This window comes from Patiria miniata, unplaced genomic scaffold, assembly GCF_015706575.1.
Source record: "Patiria miniata isolate m_02_andy unplaced genomic scaffold, ASM1570657v1 HiC_scaffold_5, whole genome shotgun sequence".
NCBI lineage: Eukaryota > Metazoa > Echinodermata > Asteroidea > Valvatida > Asterinidae > Patiria > Patiria miniata.
Genome location: NW_024037072.1, coordinates 39879176 through 39903348, shown reverse-complemented (window position 1 = coordinate 39903348; position 24173 = coordinate 39879176). Strand labels below are relative to the sequence as shown.

General features: G+C 41.2%; 2 protein-coding genes across 2 annotated transcripts; one reads left to right on the top strand and one right to left on the bottom strand.

The window, feature by feature from the left end:
• Positions 1-7237: 7237 nt before the first annotated feature.
• Positions 7238-8560, top strand: LOC119740262 (G-protein coupled receptor 12-like). Its single transcript, XM_038215518.1, has one exon. The coding sequence runs from the start codon at positions 7253-7255 to the stop codon at positions 8147-8149; it is 897 nt and encodes a 298-aa protein (XP_038071446.1). The 5' UTR covers positions 7238-7252; the 3' UTR covers positions 8150-8560.
• Positions 8561-14340: 5780 nt separating this feature from the next.
• On the bottom strand, positions 14341-15302 carry LOC119741742 (beta-1 adrenergic receptor-like). Its single transcript, XM_038217624.1, has one exon. It carries the CDS (start codon positions 15280-15282, stop codon positions 14398-14400), a length of 885 nt encoding a protein of 294 aa, XP_038073552.1. The 5' UTR covers positions 15283-15302; the 3' UTR covers positions 14341-14397.
• Between the last annotated feature and the right edge of the window lie 8871 nt (positions 15303-24173).

The following is a 24173-nucleotide window of genomic DNA, read 5'->3' as shown; positions in this document are numbered from 1 at the left end:
TCGTTTTCGATAGTAAGCCCTAGATAGGAAACTTTCTTCCTGTATACTGATTCGATACCGTAATTTTCTTTAAATGGATTTATATCGTGTAGTTGGTGTTATTTCCAACGTGCATTACGTTTTTTTCGCGATCATTGTAATTATAACGTCTACACCTTCTCAATAATACTCCTTTTCTTTCCAGTTTGCTCATATTAATATGAAATGTGATACTGCATATTGGCGGGCCAGATTGTAGCATTTTAACTTAAAAAATCGTGTTTTCATAACTCACGGTGCGACGAATTGATGTTGTTTTTACCCCAGACACCGCATACAAAAACAAACGCCAATGTAACGCACATGCAGGCACCAGACTATTCCACATTTGCATACGTGTTCAAATTCTTGCACATGCAATTTGATCCAATACCAGGGTGAGAGAGCAGGTAGTGGTGGGCGCGTACTGCTCAACACCCTGGGGACGAGGTTGGCCCCAACCCAATCCTACCCGCTCCAGGCTTAACCTTCCCCCCCCCTTTTGTACACCCATACACAGGCAGAATTTGTGTAATGTGTAAAATTGTGTTCCCCCTCCAGAAAATAAGCTCCCCCCCCCGCCGAAAATTGGACACAAAATACCCCCAACCTTCATAAGCACACACTCGTTTGAGTAAAAGTACTTTCACTTTCAACTTTGGTGAACGGCTTTGTTTGAAATTTCAACCATAAGCTAACTGTCAGGATCATTTATGGATTTTTTTTACAACATCAAAACCACTCGATGCCATGTTTTCTTACCTTTTATGGGCGGGGCCATGACCAAGTGGGGGGCTTCGCCCGCCAAAAAGATCGCGAAAATTTAGCTTTTCTTTTTTCGCATTTGGACAGCTCACCCATGAGCTAGGCCTACATCATGAGAATAAAACAATTCCAGGATTTTGCCTCTGTTGGGGGTGGGGCCACATTAAAAAAAAAAAGTGGCGTCAAAAGGCTAAACAATCTAGCTGTAACGGGCAAGCTTGGTGCGTGTTTTTTTTTTTTTTTTTTCATTCCAGTGTAGTGAACGGGTGGGAAATGTTTGTTTCCCTTTGGGGCGTATCACATTTTGTCACTTAAAAGGGGGCATACTATGGAAGTGTAGATAGGACATGGTTAAAAATAAATCTAATTCGTACGTACGAATTACTAAACCGTACGTACGAATTACTAATTCGTACGTACGAATTACTAATTCGTACGTACGAATTACTAAACCGTACGTACGAATTACTAAACCGTACGTACGAATTACTAAATCGTACGTACGAATTACTAAACCGTACGTACGAATTACTAAATCGTACGTACGAATTACTAAATCGTACGTACGAAATAATTAGTAATTCGTACGTACGGTTTAGTAATTCGTACGTACGATTTAGTAATTCGTACGTACGGTTTAGTAATTCCGGTGGCGTAGCCAGGAACTTTCCAGTGTGTGTGTGTGTGTGGGGGGGGGGGGGGGGGGGGGCCCGCCGGGGGGGGGGGCCTGGAACATTTCAGGTGGGAGGACGGCATGTAGATCAATGATAATTTTTTTTAGAAACTAAAAATCTCAGTGGAGGGGGCGACTTGGGGGTGGGGCGACAAGGTTTCGGGGGGGTGGGGGGCGTGGGGGTGACAGCCCCCCCCCCCATGAAACCTTGTCGCCCACCAGTCGCCCCCACTGAGATTTTGAGTTTCAAAAAGAATTATCATTGATCTACATGACACCCACCCCTAAAATGTTCCAGCCCCCCAGCGCCGCCCCCCCCCCCCCACTGAAAAATTCCTGGCTACGCCACTGCCTCCACGCTCAGCCCCCCCCCTCCCGTGGCTACGCCACTGTACGTATGAATTAGTAATTCGTACGTACGAATTAGTAATTCGTACGTACGAATTAGTAATTCGTACGTACGAATTAGTATTTCGTACGTACGAATTAGTATTTCGTACGTACGGTTTAGTAATTCGTACGTACGAATTAGTTTTATTTTTAACCATGTCCTATCTACACTTCCATAGCATACCTTGAACAATATGAACAAAAAACAACAATCTAACCCAACTGTTTACTTTTTAAGACAATAAATAGGCAAACCTATAAGGTTCGTTAATGTTTCGTTTAAATTTTAGCTGGTATGTCTTCGTTTTTTGGCGCAAAACTACATGTCCAAAAGCGGTAGGAAAAGTCAGAGCGATTTTACAAGAAAGGCCAATTTTGTCGGTTTTTTTGGTCTGAAATCAGCGAAATAAATGCTTTTTCCACTATACATCTCTAAACGTGTCTTAAAATTGCTATTTGTTCATTTGACTGAAAATAAAATTGACACACAATTTGATTGTTAACTCAAATTTACTAATGTTCTGTTCCTCCCCCTTCCTTATAATTATGTTTTAAAAATACTTTGTAATCCATCCGAACTTTAATTTGCCGGATTTGTTTCCCCCCCCCAAAAAAAAAGACGTTCTAGCTCTATTTTCTAATTTTAGTTAAACAAAATATTGTATGTCCCCTTTAAGAACAAAATTGTACTGTTATTTTTAATCATTGTCCGTTAAAAAAAATAATGCACTGCATCTGGCATAAATCTACTGCAAAAAGTCTTGATAAATGACCCTCCTTTGGGGCTCATTTCGCCAGATTTGTTCCAAACGGACGCCCAGCCCACAAACAAGACATTGTTAAATGGATATTTATTTTTTTGCACATTCTTCATTTTGGCTCAACTTGAAAACAACGCCGGAAACAATCTCCTAGGGCAGAAAAAATGGCATCAAGTGGATTAGGGCTATATATTATTTCACTAATAATCGATGCAATTTTCAATAATAATGGACCCGAAATTTTGACCATAAGCCAACGGACTTATAACAGGTCAGAAAGCTGTACGTACGGCTATGACGTACAAAAGGAAGGCCTATTGAGGGCGGGAAACAGTCTAAACGGCGGGGTTGGTTCAACCTCGTCCCCGCAGTGTCGAGCAGTGCGCGTCCACCACTTACTATTGAAAACGAGATTGGAAATAAAGTCCGCACTGGGGACGACGTTGGGGTCGGTTGGAATCATCAAGCACAAGAAGGAGGGCGCTGTTAACAAATATGATCCTTTCTAAGGAGCGTGAGTGTTTAGCTCTCATTCGATGATTTTTACGTGCGCACTAATGCATTAATGACCGATTTTCAGAAGTGAAAGAACATTTCAGGAAATCGGCCGGGAAAACCGATATATGCTAAACAGGGGAAAGGAAGCCCTTTAACACCACCATGCATTAATCGGATCCCTGCGATGAACTGCGCTGCGCATGCCCGGAGTTGCAAGACGAAGCCAAAGAAGCAGTCAGTCGGCCCACGAGCCAAATCGTTTTCCGTTCCGGCGGGCCTCCAAACAGTGCTAACACTCAGCAGCTAGTTAACAGCGATCGTTATTTGTGTCTACTTTTTGAAAAGACGGGCCTTCAAAAGGACTGTGTTGCATATTGTTAACGTTTAAACTAAGATTTCATCGCTGGTGATGTTTGAAGACATTGTGACGACGATTGTTAAAATTGCATTTTTGGACGAGACAGGTTTTAGGGTCATTGTGTTTTGGCAATTTCAGTACTTTTTTTCATCTAAAAGTAGCTTATGAAATTGGCTTTCCAGTTATTATTATTTTTGGTGCTACATATGTTTTTAAATATGAAATATACTATATGGGGTTTGGGATCCGCTTTTTTTGACTCACCCTGTAACAATAAAGGTTGAACCGTGGTGTGGGTTGGGGATGGTAAACACCCTTAGGCCGCAAAAACGATTAATCAAAAAAATAACTAAACCCCCCCCTCTCTTGAGCCAAACCTTGATCCGCCCACGCACACTGGATTCTACAACAGACTGACAAACTTGCTTCGGGTTTTTAATCCCGTTGGATATTGTTACGTCCCCCAACTAAACACCCAGTCCCAACTTAAGCTGGGACCGTCCCAACGTACGTGTTCCAGTTGGAACGCTTCAGTTGGGACGGAAACAGCTGAAGTTGGGCCGTCCTAATTAGTTGGGACCGAGGGTCTAGTGGCTCGCGCGCGCCAGATATCTCGCGACGGGCATCGCTCCGTCTGAGCTGTATTGTGCAGACAACCATGACATCAGTTGTTTGTGTGCCAGCGTTATAACGAATTCAGACAAACATACAAACGTTTCTTTATTATTAATATATTATATATTTTCTTTAAAGATACTTTTTAACATGTATGCCTTTAAGACAGCGCAGCTTTATCAGATCACACTTATTTATATGATGGCAACTAAATAATCATGTTGACAAGTACTGTTTGCAGCAATGAACTTTGGAATCTTTTGATAACAAAAAACAAAGTTTTGATAAATATCTTGCATTAAGCATTTGTCGATTCTCAAATGTTCCACAATCTGTGGCTGCGATCAATTGGACATTGTCCTTTGCAAGTTGAGACCACACAGTGTTGGACTAAATCTCGCAGTTACAAGAGCTCAGCTGTTACGGTCAGAATATATCCTAAAAAGGTGAGTAGTATAGGTTTTCCCGGACAATTTCGGAAAATGTGCGTTTGAATTTGTAAAACATAAATTCAATTTGGCGGTGATTTTGAGAACGACGTACATCCTGGTTTCATTTCGCAATAACTAGCATTCGATTTCATTTTGCATCAATCAAATGAATGAATGTGCATAACGTTTCATTTAAGGGATTACAAATACGTGATTAGGTTTTCGGTTTGACAGATGCGTTGCCGATTATTACGAATGTGCAATCCAATTCGCAGAAATTCGATTGTCTATTGTGACACAGGCTAAATTGAACATTCTTTTTCATTTGTTACAATTTAAATTCGCATTTTCTGCATTCAATTTAAATAAATTATGCAGGCCTATACAAATCATGATACAACTTTGATTAATTAATTAATGATTCATTAATTAATCAATGTATGCCTTATTGATCATTAATGTCTTTGTTCTTATATACACAAAGGCCTATGTGAAATGTAGGCAAATGAATTGTGAAAATGATATTAATATGACCAATATGAAATCAATCAAAATAATCTTGTAGCCATATTATTGAGACGGTAAAGGGACACATCACGTGTCATGTTACATGGGATCTGCATGGAGACTTTTTGAATATTCAAAAATTCAATCATTCAATCAACCATTCCTCAAATGTTACTTTAACAAATAAATGAATTCCAATGCTTGACCAGGCATACGTTAAATAACACTGCGAGGGAAATCGGCTGCACATTTAGCGAAAAAGATTGATGATAAATTAAAAGGAAAACAGGATTGCGGATGAGCCTTCGATTTCGCGCTAAAATGAAATGTCAATACACTAAATGCAGTGCACATTCGGGAAATCGTACGCTGATTTTTTTACGACTGAATGCACTTTCATGGAAAAAGAATTAACATTTGTTAAATAGAAACAGAGATATGGAACGTTCATTCTATTTCGCACGAAAACGAATGCTTCTTTTACAAATTCGTGTACACATTTTCCGAAATTGTCCGGGAAAACCTATATTAACCAACATCGACGAAAACGCTTTGTTTCAAACTACGGTATATCACTCAGTGCAACCTTGACAAACAAGCTCAGAGATCACATGTCAGTTATATGATGAAAATATATTCATCATGCCAATTCAATTCTTCAAAAATCCGATGTATAAGGCACGTTTGTCCATATCCATTGGAATAGCAATTACAATGTACACCTTTTGGACATTTCTGTATACTAGTGCAGTGCCCGTCTAAAACGTGCATGTTCGGGAAGCGCAAATTGTTTTGCCGCTGGTATTGGTTGCATGCGTGCTGAGTTTTTGAGAAATGCTCTGCAAACAACGCACGCGATTCAACGGTTTTCACAGGTTGAACGTACACTCGCGTCAAAGTTTGTGCCAAGTTTGAAGTTGTTTGGGCGAGTGGTTCCCGAAAAAGCTGCAAAAAATAGCGCAGATATTCACCCCTACTGGACAATGGTATCACCCTGCAGTAAGGTTGCTCAGTCGACCGATTACAATGGTGGTTCAGTCGACTGCAAAAATAATGTGCCCGTGCAGTCATCACGTACGTGTACATACGGAAACATGGTATGCAGTGCTATTCAACCGTACTGGACAATGGTATCGCCCTACTCCTAAAACGTTTGACCCAACTTCGAATTCAATTGAGTTCGGTACCAGCCTGGACTCCAGGGGCGCGTGCGCGTTCCTTACACTAACCCCTGGTCGTGATGATGACGTAAATGACGCTGATTGGCTATTCACATCGTACTGCGCGCGCATTTCGAAGATTGCACGCATTTCGAAGATTAAAATTGCCGAAGAAACTCACAGACGAGAAACCAACGAACCGGTTATGACCGCCAAAAAGATCGCGCAAGGCATGATGGGAGACAACATGGCGCAGCAAGATCGTACCCATGGGGAACGAGGTTGGTTCGGTACGGCAATGGCACGGCATTTACAACAATGCCATGCCACTGCCTTGCATTTAGAATGACAATCCGCTCCGTGCACAAGTACCCCATCAACGGCCAGAAAAGGAGAGTTGGGGACGATCTAGACTGGTTCCCGATCCATCCACCCTGCGTATTTCGAATGTCCCCAAAGTTATTGGAGGCAGAGATTAGTCTCAGAGACCATTGCAAGTTGAATTCGAATGTATTCGCGCGCCGACGACGCCTGGACGCTCACGCGAAGACGCGGTTGCTATAGCTTTTGCACACTCAGGAAGTCGTGCGTACTTTGCGCACGAACCACTACAGTGCAGTACGCGCACGCTGTGTCCCCTGTCCACGGAGCTCAAAACGCGCCCCCTTTTGGTCGCGCACGGAGCTCATACGGCGGCCGCGCCGGCAGCCCTGTCGCCCTGTATAAGGTGTTCGAGCGTACTCCTCGTGTTAACACGAGCATACTCTTGAGCGCACGAACGGCAGGAATACGATCCGCGGGTACGGTTAGCAAGTCATATCAGGAGTTTATTCCTGCACCGAGAGTAATGCGCACGCGCGAACGCACCCTAATTTCGCTGAGCCTAATGGTTCTAACCGCCGTTCTACACACTATTATGCTTTGGTTCTGTGTGTAAGTTCTGCATTTTATTTTCGGTTACTTCTAGGGAGTTCCAGCCATACCAAAGTTGAACTTATTATTTTTCTTCCAAGTTCTGTGTCTCGTATAAATTATAATGTTTCTTGTGCATTTCAGTGTGCGTCGACACTCTCACTATGAACGCTACCGACATCGCCACCGGAGCCAGGTACGCACTGACGGGGTGTGCCGCGGTGGCCACGGTGGAGAATCTCTTGGTGTTAGTGGTGTTTGCTTGTACCAGCCGTCTCAGAATGAAGTATTACGGCTTCCTCATCAACCTGACGCTGGCTGACTTGTTCTACGCCGTCATGGCCATCGCATACACTTGGGGAGGACCCGATTATTCCGATATTCTGTTCTATATCTTCTTCTCGGGTTACTTCGTCGGCATTTGGACGATCCTTGCCGAAGGCATCAACCGCTACCTGGCTGTGTCCTTTGTGGACACGGCTCGCTACGACGTGTTGGTCACCAGGAACCGCTTGGTGGTAGTCTGCGTTCTCATTTGGATCGTCGCACTCACGATCCAGATCGTTCCGGAATTCGTGCCGCACTCCGCTGGAGAATCCCTCTTTGAAGGAGTGATCAAGCCCACGATTGTGTACTTATTTTGGTTGATAACCGCCGGTCTTTACGTCGCTGTGTTCTGGAAGATCAAGAATTTCACACAGCGTGTCACCAACCCGGCGCTGCAGCCCAGCCAGCCTGATGAGGATGAATTCATCGACCGAGCGCGTCAGACCCGCCGCTTGCTCGTCACTTTCACTGTCATTCTAGTCACGTCGTTCATCTGCTGGATGCCGTTCAGCGTGATGCAGATGGTAACATACGTTCACAGAGACTTGAAGTACCAGGACGAAGTCTACTGGATGACTGGCGTGTTCTACTGTCTGGCCCCGGTGATCAACCCTTGGATCTACTGGATACGACTGGATAGCTTCAGAGAGGGTTGCCGCAAAGTTCTCTGCGGCTGCTTCATACGGGACTCCACTGCACTCCTCGAGTCCGTCGAAGACCCAGACGTCTTGTAGAAGAATCTTTGCCGTGGTCTTTATAGTCCTTGGGCGGATGAGTAGCGGCGTCGCCAGGACTTGTCATGTTTGTAGAGGATGACAAAGGGTGAAAACTGTAAAGCGTGGAGGGAAGGTGGGGGTGGACATCGCTTGACGCTAAATTGCCTTGTGGGTGCTCAAAATTGAATACATACATTATACAGTCATGGGAATGATATCAGAGGAATGAGTGTCCACCTGGACTGGATATTCTATCCCTCTTCAGGATTTTTGTCCCCGTGTTTTATGTAAAAACAGGCCATGCCCGACTTTTGCTGGTGGGGGGGGGGGGCAATAATCCTGGCAAAACCATGAAAATCAGTCAGGGGGATGGAATATTCTGGGGGATTTTCTTCCACACCGGCAGCTTCTATTGGTAACAATACGAAACAAAAATATAACAGTGATAAAAAAACACTACTAACGAAATCGTGTTTTGTGATCTTGATCAAAGGTTGCGCATGGGTTTTCATTAATCTTTTCTTTAAAAGTGTTCTCGAAATCAGAATCAACTTAATTTCTAAAGGATTTCTATATGGCAGTTACGCTATAAAAGGAGTTCTATATGGCAGTCAGTAACGCTATGTTGCCAATGATGATAGATGACAATGTTTCTCAGAACTTAACCAATTTGTACCTCTCAAGCTTTACAATATGTTTCACGATAGATGACCATTTGATTCATTTTCTCTGTAAACCAGAAGTAAAGAGGTTTAGGGTTCTCTCAAAACGTTTTAAATTAATTCAACTTAAGTTAATGGGGGATGACATATCCTGACCTTAAAACGATGGTGTGGGATTAATTTCAAGATTACAACTTTATTTTAACCCTTGGCTATAGGCTACGGGTACGGGTTGTTGAGGAGTCCACAACTTTTCCCAAAATAACAACGGAACGCAAACCTTAGCAGAACCACATGAACAGGTGATCATACTTCAAAAGAGCAAGGTTCACAAAATAGTCGGGAAAAATCTGCTGAAGTAGACTTTGGAACTAGATGAGTTAAACTGACAGAAGTAAAGTGTGAATGACATTTAGTTGCGGGGTCAGCCATATTCCCAGACTTTTCCGTGAGTTTGTTCTGGGGAAGGGAATCGAAGCAGTGTTGTAGTACTCGAACTCGTACTCGAATGTCAAAGTACTCGTACTCGAAATGACGGTACTCGTACTCGGGCAGCAAAGTACTCGTACTCGACATGTCGAAATTGTACTCGATCATTAAAGTACTTGTACTCGAATAGCAGTACTCGGGGGAAGGGGGGGGGGTGTTATAGCTTCACTTACCATGGCCTTATTTGATCGATTCTTTCAGTTGGAAATTGTTGATTGGCTTGTTGAGAAATCGAGATTTCCTGATTTTCCTCAAGTGCAAATCCAGACAAACACATCTAACAGCTAGCCGTGATGGGTCTGTTTATCGGTCTGACTGGGCCTGGGCCAATTACGCACAATAACCATTTGCCGTATGGCCGTATTCGGAAATGCGAGTACTCGTATACTCGTACTAGTACGTACAAGTACTCGTACTCCTACTCGGAAGTACAAATACTCGTACTCGGAGATCTGATCTTGTACTCGGAGGCACAAATACTCGTACTCGTACTCGGCAACCTAAGTACTCGGCAGTACTCGGTTCTCGAAAACACGTAGTCGACTACAACACTGCCAATCGAAGTCAACTATACACGTTTAGGCACCTGTGAAATAATGAATGGAAGGACGCAACTATTTTCATCAGTTCATAAAGACATTTAATTCATTGAACTAAGTTATCACAGACACTGACACCGAGATCCAGACTAAAACCCTGCACATTTTACAATGTAAAATCATTATAGTAAAATAAGTAAAATCGAAGACCCATAAACATTAATTCATAAAATAATACCTGAGACAGTTTACGCATTCCTATTGGTCGAGAGCCCGTCACGTGACCGGTCTTAAACGGATGATAAAGACATGGCTAGCTGGGCCCAATTTCATAGAGCTGCTTAAGCAGAAAATTTGCTTAAGCACGAAAAAACATTGCTTAGTAAAATTAGGTTACCGGCCGAAACTCCATGTGATGTACATTGCTTGTGACTGGTATTTAGCTGTTCTTTACTAGCATAACAATCGCATGGAGTTTTGGCCGGTAACCTGATTTTATTAAGCAAGACGTTTTTGTGCTTAAGCAAATTTGTGCTTAAGCAGCTCTATGAAATTGGCCCCTGGTCTTAAACACTTTTCCAGTGTCACAATAAAATGTGGACTCCTAAAAATCCAGTGCCTCTTATCGTTTCATTGGTTGAACGTTCACAATCCTCACGTAGGCATGCGCAACACTACCAGGGAGTCAGAATTTTATAGTTCTAAATTCAAAACGCAACGCGCCAGGTGCGTTCTGCGCGACATCGCGCAGAACATGATACGCGCGCGTCAATCTCCATAAAAGAGTTGTTTACATCTTACTCGCCAGCTGAACACTCCATTATTTTGCAAGAGGGATGTTTCAAAAAGCATAAAGTGAATTTGTTGAACAAAATCGGGATTTTTTGAACGAATTATATGAATTTTTTTACCGAAAAGGTATTTATGAATGGGAATAAAATATGTGCTCCGTCGGTATTTATCACTCTGTTTAAGACCACTAAGAGTCTGGGTGCTGATAATTACCCTCGCCTCCGGCTCGGGTAATTATCAGCACCCAGACTCTAAGTGGTCTTAAACAGAGTGATAAAAACCTCCGGAGCACACATTTATTCCCTTAGTGAATAGCAATAATTACTATACTTTTCTGCTATTGTTTACTCTTGAAATTAAACTAATTCACGTAATCTAATACTAATGCCCCATGGTTGAATATTTTTAATATTATTGTATAGCAAAAACCGTGATAAAATTATAGTACGTATAAAGGATCATTATTTTCCTTTGTGAGCATTTTTTTCATGTGACACTGGAAACGATGTCAAGACCAGCCAGCCATGTCTTTATCATCCGTTTAAGACCGGCCACGTGACGGGCTCTCGACCAATAGGAATGGGTTAACTGTCATAGGGAGTTTATGACTAAAGTTTATTCATCCCAAGATCGGAAAAAAATATTTTGAAGTTTTGCCGTAAACAAATTGTTAGAACTATCAAGTAAAAATACCAACTCTTTAAAGCTAAGTTAATAAACGACCATTGCAATGGCCCCGGGCGTCGGTTAGTTCAGAATGTATAGTCTGAAAACTTCGATCAGCTTAGTACAAACTCTCCGTAAATGTATGTGTAAAGGTGTTGCCAACTCTCATTACAAATTTTCCCGCCATTAAGTTAGCCCGAGACTAAGTCCTCGAAAGTCGAAACATATACAAGCTTTAAACAAATTCCGTTAAATAGTTAAGAAAAAAAATATGTTTCCCGAATTTAAAACAAACAAATTTTAAATGAATCATAACCAGTGTATACTGAAGCAAGTTTGCAAGATTTGAGTCGTAAGCCACCGAAATAAGACGTCTCAACATGCACTTGACAGCGAATCCCTGCAGGATTCCATGATATTCCTGTAAACCTTTAAACCACTATGAGCAAATTCTTCAAATATTACAACTGACAATAACAACTTTGTAAACGTTTGCATCAAAGTATCCGGTTCGTTAGTAAAAACCTCATACACGCGCACGCACCATGAATTACTAACGCTCATTGGATAAACACTACAGTTGCGTTCGCTAGTCCGGTTCCAACTTTGGCCAGGGGGCGTTTATGGCCAGGGAACTGACCTCACACTAACGAATCGGATAATATTAGATGATTACTACACCTCATAAACATCAGGATCAAATTGGAGCACGTCATTGGCCGATTCCGCCGCGCGTCTGGGAAGTAGAAATGAGACGCTCGCAGCTGACGTCATCCAGGTTTTTTTTCTGGTAGCACCAACAATTCCCTCTGGAACCCGCCTCGTAGACATGAAGTCTATTGCATGTAATCCTTACGGAACCAGTCTGTTTTGTAGTCTTTGTACTGCAGTAAAGACACATTAAAGAGTGTTGGTGTGGCAGAGCCAAGTTTGACTTGTAGTTTTTCATTGTATTTTTTGTGTGTTTTAGTATAGGAGTATCTCCCCTGAATTAATCGAGCTTTTTTTATTAGCATTTCCCATCCTTTCATAGTAGTGTATCCCCCTGATAAACTTTTCCCTCTTCCCCAGTAACATGACCCCTTAGAACAATAACCCCTTAGATAAGACCATGTGCTCTGCCACCCTATAAGTCCACAGACCCTTCACTTAGCAGACGAGCGGCATAGAAGAGAGTTGTATTATATTCGTGAGCTTCCTCTCTTTCCCCTTTTCTTGGGAGCACCTGCCCTGTGTTGTGTTTGATCTGCTTACAGTCAACTGGTGAGATTCTTGTTTATTTTATATTGTATAATCATGTTTTGAGTTTTAGTGCAGTTTTTGGAAGGTTTTTACTTAGATATGGTTTAAAGTGTGTTTTTGTCTTTGGAAAGTTTTTGTGAAAGTTTAAGTTTAAAGCATTGAGATTTTCCTTTCACATGATGGTCAGTGATTTGGATTCTGCACAATTATGATTTCTTTCTTACCATTTTGATATTTTTGGATTAGGGAATGAGTACTGTTTTTATAGGAATTCGGTTTTCTTTGATTAGTTTTACAGGTTGGATGAATGTTTTTCATGAGTTTAATATGTTGATCAAGTTTTGTTTTATAAGTAATGGTTTCTCTTTGAAAGATGACATGATTTGCTCGGAGGAATTTCTGTCGAGAAAGATTCATATTTTACCCCTAGAACATGTAGATTGAATGACTTTTTTTTAGTGTATCTCTACCATTGTTTAAGCTAGGAGGTTTGACTTTCCCACAGATCTAGAGACCCAAGTGTATAAATTCCTTTCTTAGAAGATCAGAACAATGTGTATTCATGAAATTAGACTTGTCTTAGTCCCATTTCCTTCACTGCATTTTCCTTTATGTTAATCTCCATTTTTACCACCTGTTTGAAACCTTGAGGCTCAGTTTGATTGTCTTAGACTTGGTGAAGTCTAATTAGAAGTTATGTGGAACTGAGGATGCAACAGTGCAAATAAATTCCCATAGACACAAGTGCTAAATGCCAATACTTCAAAATTCTTTTAAAAATACTCAGAACTCTCACAGGTATTCAAGCTGCACAGAAAAATGATGATCAACATGTCGTCTTTTGTTTTCTTTTCATTTTTTGGTGGGTTGACCACTGACTTTTCGAGATATTCTCACCCAAAGAAGACCACCCCTATTTTCCCCAAAGCGGAAAAGTAGCCATCTTGAAAAACGATCCCTCCACAACATGGCAAAATAGCGCCACTTTCGAGCCTAATAGCATCCAAAATGCTCAGAATTGGAAGCCCCAAGTCCGGACCAGAGGTTCATTACCATATCTCTTCAATTTCCCAATTTTACGGCGCTCAGAACTCTCTAATATAGAATATTTTGACGGTATAACTTTTATTCATGAGCTTGGCGGATGGATTTACCGGTGTGCACCCATAAGGAACATGGATTAGTACTCATTAGATATTCAACCAGAAACTTGTGTTGCCATTGTGTATATGTTGGGTATTAGTGACCTTGTGTATAAACATGCTGTACATAATCGAGTTAGACTGTACTATATAACCAATTTAACTTTCTTTTGATAAATTTCTTAATTGTATTCTTTTCTTTTCTTAATTGCCTTTTCTTTATTCTTAGGTTTCAGTCAGAGTGCATTTATGGTCCATTATATTGATGCTCTGTGTTGGTTATAGTTTATGCTATAGGTTTTAGGTTTTGCTCTTTTCGTTTCAGTTTTTGGTCATCAGCTTTTCATGGTTAGTTTGGTCTCAATTTTGTTTCATTTTAAAATCCTTTTCTTAATAAATAGTTCGCGACTTGTTCTTAGATCCTGGTCTTGTATTAAATTCTTTGTGTCGAGTTGAATCCCCAAGTGTGTCATTTTTCCAGGTTACATTAGTACCAGATTATTTCATTGACTGACGACAAACTTGAATATCTTGTGCTGAATAAAGATGCAAAATCTACGAAATACATCAGCTTGGTATATTTCTTGAAGATAGTTGGAATTACTGTGTAGGTCAGCTGGATTACCTCCCGACGCGAAGCTGACCTACACCTCGGAACCAGTAATTCCCACTTTTCCCCATCAAACCATGCTGTATTTGCATGCTCTACGTAGGCCTATTCCACAAATGTTTCTCTACAGGCCAGTTTCTGAGACAGTTTCATCCACTGGAAGAAACTCCCGATTGAAACACCCACAGAAAATGTGGCGGGAGCCCTCTCTGAAACCATCCAGTCGCATCCAGTAGATCCAAGGGTTGATCATCGGGGCCAGGCAGTAGACCGTTCCAGTGATCCAGAAGACCGCATTTTGATACTCCAAATCTCTGTGAAGGTGGGCCACCACCTGCATCACGCTAAACGGCACCCAGCAGATGAATGACGTGATTAGAATCAGAGTGAAAGTGACCAGCAAGCGGCGGGTCTGACGCACTCGGGTGCGGACCTGATCCTCGATGCATGATGCTTGCAATGGCGGGCTGGATGCGAGAGGGGTAGTATAACCCTTGATCTTACGGAAAACGACGATGTAAAGACCAGCGGTTATCAGCCAAAAGACAAACACAGTCACTGGCTTGATCACTCCGTCAAAGAGGGATTCAAAGTCAGAGTCCGGCAGGACAGCCAGCAGGATGTGGACCGCGACTGAGACGACCCAAATGAGAACGCAAACGGCCACCAAGCGGTTCCTGGTGACCAACAGGTCGTAGCGAGCAGTGTCCACAAAGGACACAGCCAGGTAGCGGTTGATGCCTTCGGCAAGGATCGTCCAAACGCCGACGAAGTAGCCTGAGATGAAGATAGCGAAGAGTATTTCAGATCCTCCCCAAGTGAATGCGATGGCCATGACGGCGTAGAACAAGTCAGCCAGCGTCAGGTTGATGAGGAAGCCGTAGTACTTCATTCTGAGACGGCTTGTACAAGCAAACACCACTAACACCAAGAGATTCTCCACCGTGGCCACCGCGGCACACCCCGTCAACGCGTACTTGGCCCCAGTGATGATGTCGATGGCGCTCATGGTTTCAACGTACGTCGTACCCTTACCAGAAGAATTTTTATCTGGAATAACAAACACATAGACGCCCACTTTCAAATTACGGTGTTTGTTTGATTGATTCAAACACCAAGGGACAGACTTTAAAACCTTGGGACCGTTCAGGTTCGTGGCATGTTTGGCTGACCGAGGCTCGGTCTCATTAAAAATATTTAGAATCGTGCAATTTTAGAAGTTGAAAGCTTTTTGTAATTAAACCCATTTGTCATAGCCTCCCAGACCGCCCAGTCTATCACTCTCTGTAGCGCCCAAAACCACCAAGCACTCTATGGTTTTCTTCAGTGAATAAACACAATGTAGTACAATATAGTACAGTTGCTATTGTCTTAAGAAGTAATATTTTTTCATGCAATCTACTATGATGTGACCGCTCAAAGAAGCATTTATATTTGTCGGGTTTTTTTCTGGAAGATGTATTGTTGCACTTTACTACAGCGCGTCCCAAAATACCGGCAGCATATTTTTTCGAGGCTCTAGCGTCGCCGCGGAAACACGTGCCGCCATTATTTTTATATCAATTAAAAGTTGGGAATCTTGACTTTATCCCTGGTAAAGTGTTGGTTTGATTTTCAAAAGGGTTTTGAAATTATTGAAAGCATGTCAAAAACAAACTCAACCGATTTCAAGGAAAATCAATCGCGCATTTTTATCTAATGCGGAAATACTTTATAATGTTCACGATGTGACGATCTTGTTGCCTTTTACTTTCTGTGTTTCCTTTTCTTTTTGATCCAGGTAGACTACACCAGCCTTAAATAAAATAACAATATTGTTCTTCGTTTGAAGTTCAATGTGTTTTTAATATAAATCAACTGTTTTCTTTTAATAATCTGCATGTTTAGACATATCAGACTTTATACAGGAGACTTGGCTCCGTGGATAACGGGTGATACTCAAACTAATACTCACCAGGGATAAAGTTAAAATTCCAAGCTTTAACATGGTATACAAAATTAATAATGGCGGTACGCGTTTCCGCGCCGACGGTAGAGCCCCGCCAAAAAAGTTGCGGGTATTTTGGTACGCGCTGTAAAATAAAGAATATGATATTAGGCTAATTTTGTTTTCATTATAATTCATGTCAGGATTATGTTCATCAGTGCATGTCAACTTTATGGCAGGCTTTTCTTGAGGTCTGCATAATACATGTATCCCTTTAGCCTTGTACTTTTTACTTGGTAAACGAAAGAATGAATAAAGTTGGTACCGAACACGCTAGATTCGAACGCGGCACCGAGGGGGGGGGGGGGGGGGCGTATCAGTAAATAATGCATGAGCTAGCGTATACAATATGGTAAACCTGATTTATTTGGATTGATGGTTGGAGTTGTAGTTCAGTGCTGCATAATGTATCACGGTATGAATACCTAAGGTATCAATAATATGAGACAGGGTACTTCATACTGCAACGACTTCGAGTCACATTATTGGTGTTTTCTTTACCCTACAGGGTGAGATAAAAAAATGAAGAAAGAAACCCAAATGGCAGGACCAATTTTCGAATGAAGTTTTGCCAGTAGCACTTTTAAAATCGAGGATGATAAAACCAATCAATAAGTATTTTTTTAGTACAAGAATCATTCAAATCACTCATGTTCTTTTCATGTTAGGGAATTTTGAACACAAACACCGTTTTAAAGTTATTTTATATCTTCGGACAATAATTAAAAATCTATTAAAAAGAAAAAGTAAAATTGTCCTGGTCTCGACAAAGGTTTGTAAAAACCAAGACAATTTTACTTTTTGTCCACGGATCACAAAAAAGTAAATGGTCTTTCAGCAAAACGAAATCGATTCACACACATCCCTATATATGTGAATTGTTTTCGTCTTGCTGAAAGAACACTTACCTTTTTTTGTGATCCGTGGACAGAACATTAAAGCGGTGTTTGTGTTCAAAATTCCCTAACTTGAAAAGTACATGAGTGATTTGAATGATTCTTGTACTAAAGCAAAGCTTATTCATTGGGATTTCATATATACAGGCAAAACTTCATTCAGGAAATTGGTCCTGCCATACATGTTTACGTTACATAACTAGTGTGGACATTCCTTTGTTTTCGTGTATACACATGCAGTTAAGAAAAACCTCTGGGGAAAACTCATTTTACTCTCACTGTAGAAAACACTTTCAACCCAATTTTGTTTCTATGATTCCCTTTAGTGTTTCTCTTCATTTTGCCACGGATAAACCTAACCCAAAAATGCCTCTTAACCGTACTTGGCCCCAGTGATGATGTCGATGGCGCTCATGGTTTCAACGTACGTCGTACCCTTACCAGAATAATTTTTATCTGGAATAACAAACACATAGACGCCCACTTTCAAATTACGGTGTTTGTTTGTTTGTTTGATTAAAACACCAAGGACAAATTAATCTGGAATTGTAATCAGTAAAGTGCACTAACGGGCAGGCGCGGTTCTACGGGGGGGGGGGGGGGGGGGGGGGCTAGGGTGGGGGGGGGGGCTTTAGCCCCCACCCCAATTTTGTCTAGCCCCCAAAAATAAATTCCGTAAAAAAAAAATGCGTTAGCAAAAGAAGGATTGTAATGTACATGCGAACGGTCTCCCCATAAAGAAATAGTCGTGACAAGGGTGCATTTGTAGTTAATATAGTGTGAATGATTTTAGGATTTTATTGGCGCTCCCCATTGAAAATATGGCATGAGGCCCCCCCCACCTATTGATTTTCGGAGGCCTAAATGTCTGGAAAAAATAATCGGTCTACATTTCAGCACGCTTCCCTGAAAAAAAATTCTGGATCCACCCTGCTAGCCCCCCCCCCCCCCAAAAAATATTGGTTCTAGTACCGCGCCTGCTAACGGGACAGACTTTAAAACCTTGGTACCGTTCAGGTTCGTGGTATGTTTGGCTGACCGAGGCTCGGTCTCATTAAAAATATTTAGAATCGTGCAATTTTAGAAGTTGAAAGCTTTTTGTAATTAAACCCATTAGTCATAGCGCCCCAGACCACCCAGTCTATCACTCTCTGTAGCGCCCAAAACCGCCAAGCACTCTATGGTTTTCTTCAGTGAATAAACACAATGTAGTACAATATAGTACAGTTGCTATTGTCTTAAGAAGTAATATTTTTTACATGCAATCAACTATGATGTGATCGCTCAAAGAAGCATTTATATTTGTCGGGTTTTTTTTCTGGAAGATGTATTGTTGCACTTTACTACAGCGCGTCCCAAAATACCGGCAGCATATTTTTTCGAGGCTCTAGCGTCGCCGCGGAAACACGTGCCGCCATTATTTTTATATCAATTAAAAGTTGGGAATCTTGACTTTATCCCTGGTAAAGTGTTGGTTTGATTTTCAAAAGGGTTTTGAAATTATTGAAAGCATGTCAAAAACAAACTCAACCGATTTCAAGGAAAATCAATCGCGCATTTTTTCTAATGCGGAAATACTTTATAATGTTCACGATGTGACGATCTTGTTGCCTTTTACTTTCTGTGTTTCCTTTTCTTTTTGATCCAGGTAGACTACACCAGCCTTAAATAAAATAACAATATTGTTCTTCGTTTGAAGTTCAATGTGTTTTTAATATAAATCAACTGTTTTCTTTTAATAATCTGCATGTTTAGACATATCAGACTTTATACAGGAGACTTGGCTCCGTGGATAACGGGTGATACTCAAACTAATACTCACCAGGGATAAAGTTAAAATTCCAAGCTTTAACATGGTATACAAAATTAATAATGGCGGTACGCGTTTCCGCGCCGACGGTAGAGCCCCGCCAAAAAAGTTGCGGGTATTTTGGTACGCGCTGTAAAATAAAGAATATGATATTAGGCTAATTTTGTTTTCATTATAATTCATGTCAGGATTATGTTCATCAGTGCATGTCAACTTTATGGCAGGCTTTTCTTGAGGTCTGCATAATACATGTATCCCTTTAGCCTTGTACTTTTTACTTGGTAAACGAAAGAATGAATAAAGTTGGTACCGAACACGCTAGATTCGAACGCGGCACCGAGGGGGGGGGGGGCGTATCAGTAAATAATGCATGAGCTAGCGTATACAATATGGTACACCTGATTTATTTGGATTGATGGTTGGAGTTGTAGTTCAGTGCTGCATAATGTATCACGGTATGAATACCTAAGGTAAAAAAAAATTGCGTTAGCAAAAGAAGGATTGTAATGTACATGCGAACGGTCTCCCCCTAAAGAAATAGTCGTGACAAGGGTGCATTTGTAGTTAATATAGTGTGAATGATTTTAGGATTTTATTGGCGCTCCCCATTGAAAATATGGCATGAGGCCCCCCCCACCTATTGATTTTCGGAGGCCTAAATGTCTGGAAAAAATAATCGGTCTACATTTCAGCACGCTTCCCTGAAAAAAAATTCTGGATCCACCCTGCTAGCCCCCCCCCCCCCAAAAAATATTGGTTCTAGTACCGCGACTGCTAACGGGACAGACTTTAAAACCTTGGTACCGTTCAGGTTCGTGGCATGTTTGGCTGACCGAGGCTCGGTCTCATTAAAAATATTTAGAATCGTGCAATTTTAGAAGTTGAAAGCTTTTTGTAATTAAACCCATTAGTCATAGCGCCCCAGACCACCCAGTCTATCACTCTCTGTAGCGCCCAAAACCGCCAAGCACTCTATGGTTTTCTTCAGTGAATAAACACAATGTAGTACAATATAGTACAGTTGCTATTGTCTTAAGAAGTAATATTTTTTACATGCAATCAACTATGATGTGATCGCTCAAAGAAGCATTTATATTTGTCGGTTTTTTTCTGGAAGATGTATTGTTGCACTTTACTACAGCGCGTCCCAAAATACCGGCAACATATTTATTTCGAGGCTGTAGCGTCGCCGCGGAAACACGTACCAGCCATTATTTTTTATAGCATTTTAAAGCTGGGAATCTTGACTTTATCCCTGGTAAAGAGTTGGTCTGATTTTCAAAAGGGTGGGGGGGGGGGGCTGTACCCCCGTAATGTTTACTTTAGTTGCTTTTTTTCTAGATAAATGAACAAGCGTTCTTTAAAGTGCGATTTTAAGCATTCGTTATTACTTGGTTTAAATGCAAAAATATAAATGCATAACGTATAAGTAAATAATGCATGAGCTAGCGTATACAATATGGTACACGTAAATTATTTAAATTAATGGTTGGAGATTTAGTTCAGTGCTGCATAATCAGTGCACGGTATGAATACCTAAGGTATCAATAATATGAGACAGGGTATTTGTCTTTACCATACAGGGTGAGATAAAAAAAAAAAAACGAAACCTAAATGGCAGGACCAATTTTCGAATGAAGTTTTGCCAGTAGCACTTTTAAAATCGAGGATGATAAAACCAATCAATAGGTTTTCTTTTAGTACAAGAATCATTCAAATCACTCATGTACTTTTCATTTTAGGGAATTTTGAACACAAACCCGTTGTGAAGTTATTTTATATCTTCGGACAATAATTAAAAATCTATTAAAAAGAAAAAGTAAAATTGTCCTGGTCTATATATGTGAATTGTTTTCGTCTTAAAGAACACTTACCTTTTTTTGTAATCCGTGGACAGAACATTAAAACGGTGTTTGTGTTCAAAATTCCCTAACTTGAAAAGTACATGAGTGATTTGAATGATTCTTGTACTAAAGCAAAGCTTATTCATTGGGATTTCATATATACAGGCAAAACTTCATTCAGGAAATTGTTCCTGCCATATATGTTTACAATACATACCTAGTGTGGACATTCCTTTGTTTTCGTGTATACACAGTTAAGAAAAACCTCTGGGGAAACTCATTTTACTCTCACTGTAGAAAACACTTTCAACCCAATTTTGTTTCTATGATTCCCTTTAGTGTTTCTCTTCATTTTGCCACGGATAAACCTAACCCAAAAATGCCTCTTAACCCGTTTTCCAGAGAGGAAGAAACATTGTGTGGACGTGGGCAAGTCCATAAAACGTCGCTGCTACCCGGTTTACGTGGTCATCTTTTGTTCGGAAGTCCACACAGTGAATGTAATGCTTACATTTGGGTTTCGTGTTTTTTTTTTTACTCACCCTGTATATTTACGGAGAGTTTAGTCCTCAGAAAATAGTGCAGCTGAAATGTAAATTATACCTATTCGTTTGAATTAAAACACGAAAGAATAGAATTACTGCAAATTTGCATAATTATCATTTTAAACATAATTTAATACACGGAACACTTTAGTCAAAAGTTGTACCAAAAAAAATAACCAACTGCAGTCCTCAGCTACATTATTAAAAATGTCTTTATTATATGAACGACTGCTAACGAACGTAAACAACTGTGCCCACCCCGACAGACCTCCTTAAGCCACCTTCAATGACTGGTGTTTTTTTTTTATCTGGAATGATACCACTAATAGACGGAATAATTTCACAGGGCCCTACTTTGTACCAGTCCTATCTTCACTTTGAGTAAGGATTTTGGTATGGTACGTTTCCGGGTGATTGCAAATGTTCCTACGTACCTTTAAACCATAACTTCCGTGAAACATCACTGAGATTGTCACCTGGAATCATAACTGATCACCCCCTCAAAGAATTAAAACAAATTATTTTCGTTTTGGTAACTTACCTTCCAATTCAGTCGTTCCTCAACCGATCTAATTGCACGAAGTCCACAGTTTGATGTACTTTTCCAAATCGACGTCGGTGGATGAATGATTGCAGCGCCGACACGTGACTTTAGACGTCACCATCCCTTGCGACCGGCAGATTCATATATGAAATGCCCACGTGAAGAAGCCTATCCCCAGCTTTATCAAGGTTGGCAGCTTCAATCTCCCCGTCCGCCATCGCGGCCAAGAGAAAACCTGCAGGATGTGCAGAAAGCCTATACTATTGACATACGTTAGAATCAGCGGCGGCGGAACAGTTTTCAAACTGGGGGGCCTCACCAAAAAGGAGCACTTGCTTCATCCGGGCTGAAATGTCGACACGTTTTTTTCAACGGACACTTGTCTTGGCCTCCGGGTGTGTGTGTGTGTGTGGGGGGTGTGGGGGGTTATTATCTTCCAAAATAGGGGGTGCTCTTCAAAACCGGCCATTATGCAAACTTCGCATTAGTTTTCTTTTGGGGCTTGGTTTTCATATTCCTCGTTCATAATATAACTCTCTATACCATTTTGGAAATGGTTACTAAAAACAAATTATCAAAAATTTTAAGGCCAGTTTTGTTTTCGTCGCGAGGGGCACATCTATGCTCGGGGGGGGGGGGGGGGGGGGGGCGGAGGTCACATTTATGTCAGCAAGTGGGGCACTTGGGTAAATCTGGGGGGGGGGGGAGTGCCCCCAGCTCCCCCCCCCCCCGGTTTCGCCGCCCCTGTTACTGGGGATACTGATCGGCGAAATGCCGAAGCCAGACGGCGACGCCACGAAAGGCAACAACGGCGCAACTGATGTACTACCGAACTCTTCGATGACGGAGATCTGTCCAGTCATACCTGCATGGGTCCGGGCATGCAGCGCACGTCTGGGCTTAGGACTCTCACCATCAGGACACCTTTAAGAAATTATTAATGATCATTCTTCAGTGGGGAACATTTGCCAGTTCATGTCACATGCAGTAAAAGGCAAGTATATGCTGGATCTCCTAAAGGTCCGTGTAATGTAATGTTTTTAATTAATCCATGAAGTGCATTATTGTGTCCCATTTGACTTTGTTTTCAAAATTTTGTATTTCTTAATTGCGCCATGAATAATGGTAGTCATATCAACTTAATTGATAGTTTGAACTAAACTTTGTTTCGATATGGTCACATTAATAAGTATATGCATTTGTATTGAACTTAATTCCAGAAGTGGACTTCTGTTTCGTTTTAATATCGTTTTATTATAGGTTTTCTCGGCTATTTTAAAACTTTTATTATTCGAATTCACTGTTTATTCAAATTCGCCCATTAATATCGATTAAGTGCTCTTAATTTGTTTAATTTAGTCTTTTGTCAGACAATTTCAAATTCAGTTAAAGCAAATTCAAACACTGAGCACACGACACGTTTTCGTCCCGGAGAATTCCATTTCGTCTCGTCTATGCCAAACCTTGTTGTTCAGAAATCAAATTCGTCTAATTGATTGATATCAGACGAATTCGATCTTTGTATGCTGCCATTCGGCAACAGCTTGGACCAATTCGATCTGTTATGACTAACATTCTCAACCCGGTGACTTAAAAGAGGATGACCAAGCTTTGAAATTGAATGGTAAATAACTAAATAACTAAAGTAGTTTTCTTAAAAGCGTGTGAAATATGTCGAGGACGACATTGAATGATAGAGTTGTTGAATTTGAATGAAATATCTGTTACAATAGCCGGGAAAACCTAAACCATAGCCTTGCCGAGCAGATGTGAATTTCAAACTAAACCAAGGTAAAAAAAAAATAGAGGCTAAAAAAACACATAAAAAGATATGTGCTGACCAAGCATTCAGGGGTCGGATGAGCCATCACAATGAGCCCATGCCAACCCCTTATAGGACTCTTCTGGGATCTCGGCGGTCCCGGCCTACACACTTCCTTTCATGTCCATCCATAATTATAATCCCGGAGGGCCAGGCACCATGTAAAAGCAAAGAGCTAGGGAGGAACAAGGCGGCACCCTAAGCCCTGATCCTCCGAGTGGACCACATGCCTTGAACCTGTACGAAGATGCACAACCTGGATTTCGCAGACAGTCCCAGCAGCAGAGCTTACCGAATAAGCTAAGGTACTTTAGCACGAGAAACTAAATCTCTTATAGTCAATGCGTGAACGAGTACGATAAAAAAAGAAAAAAGACACCAGCGGGATTCGAAACCAGGGCCCGCTAGTGTGTACGACAAATCGTAAACACTCGGCAAGTTCGTTACCTTAG

Coding starts and splice junctions, on each gene's coding strand:
- LOC119740262 (XM_038215518.1), top strand. CDS start 7,253: ATGAACGCTACCGACATCGCCACCGGAGCCAGGTACGCACTGACGGGG.
- LOC119741742 (XM_038217624.1), bottom strand. CDS start 15,282: ATGAGCGCCATCGACATCATCACTGGGGCCAAGTACGCGTTGACGGGG.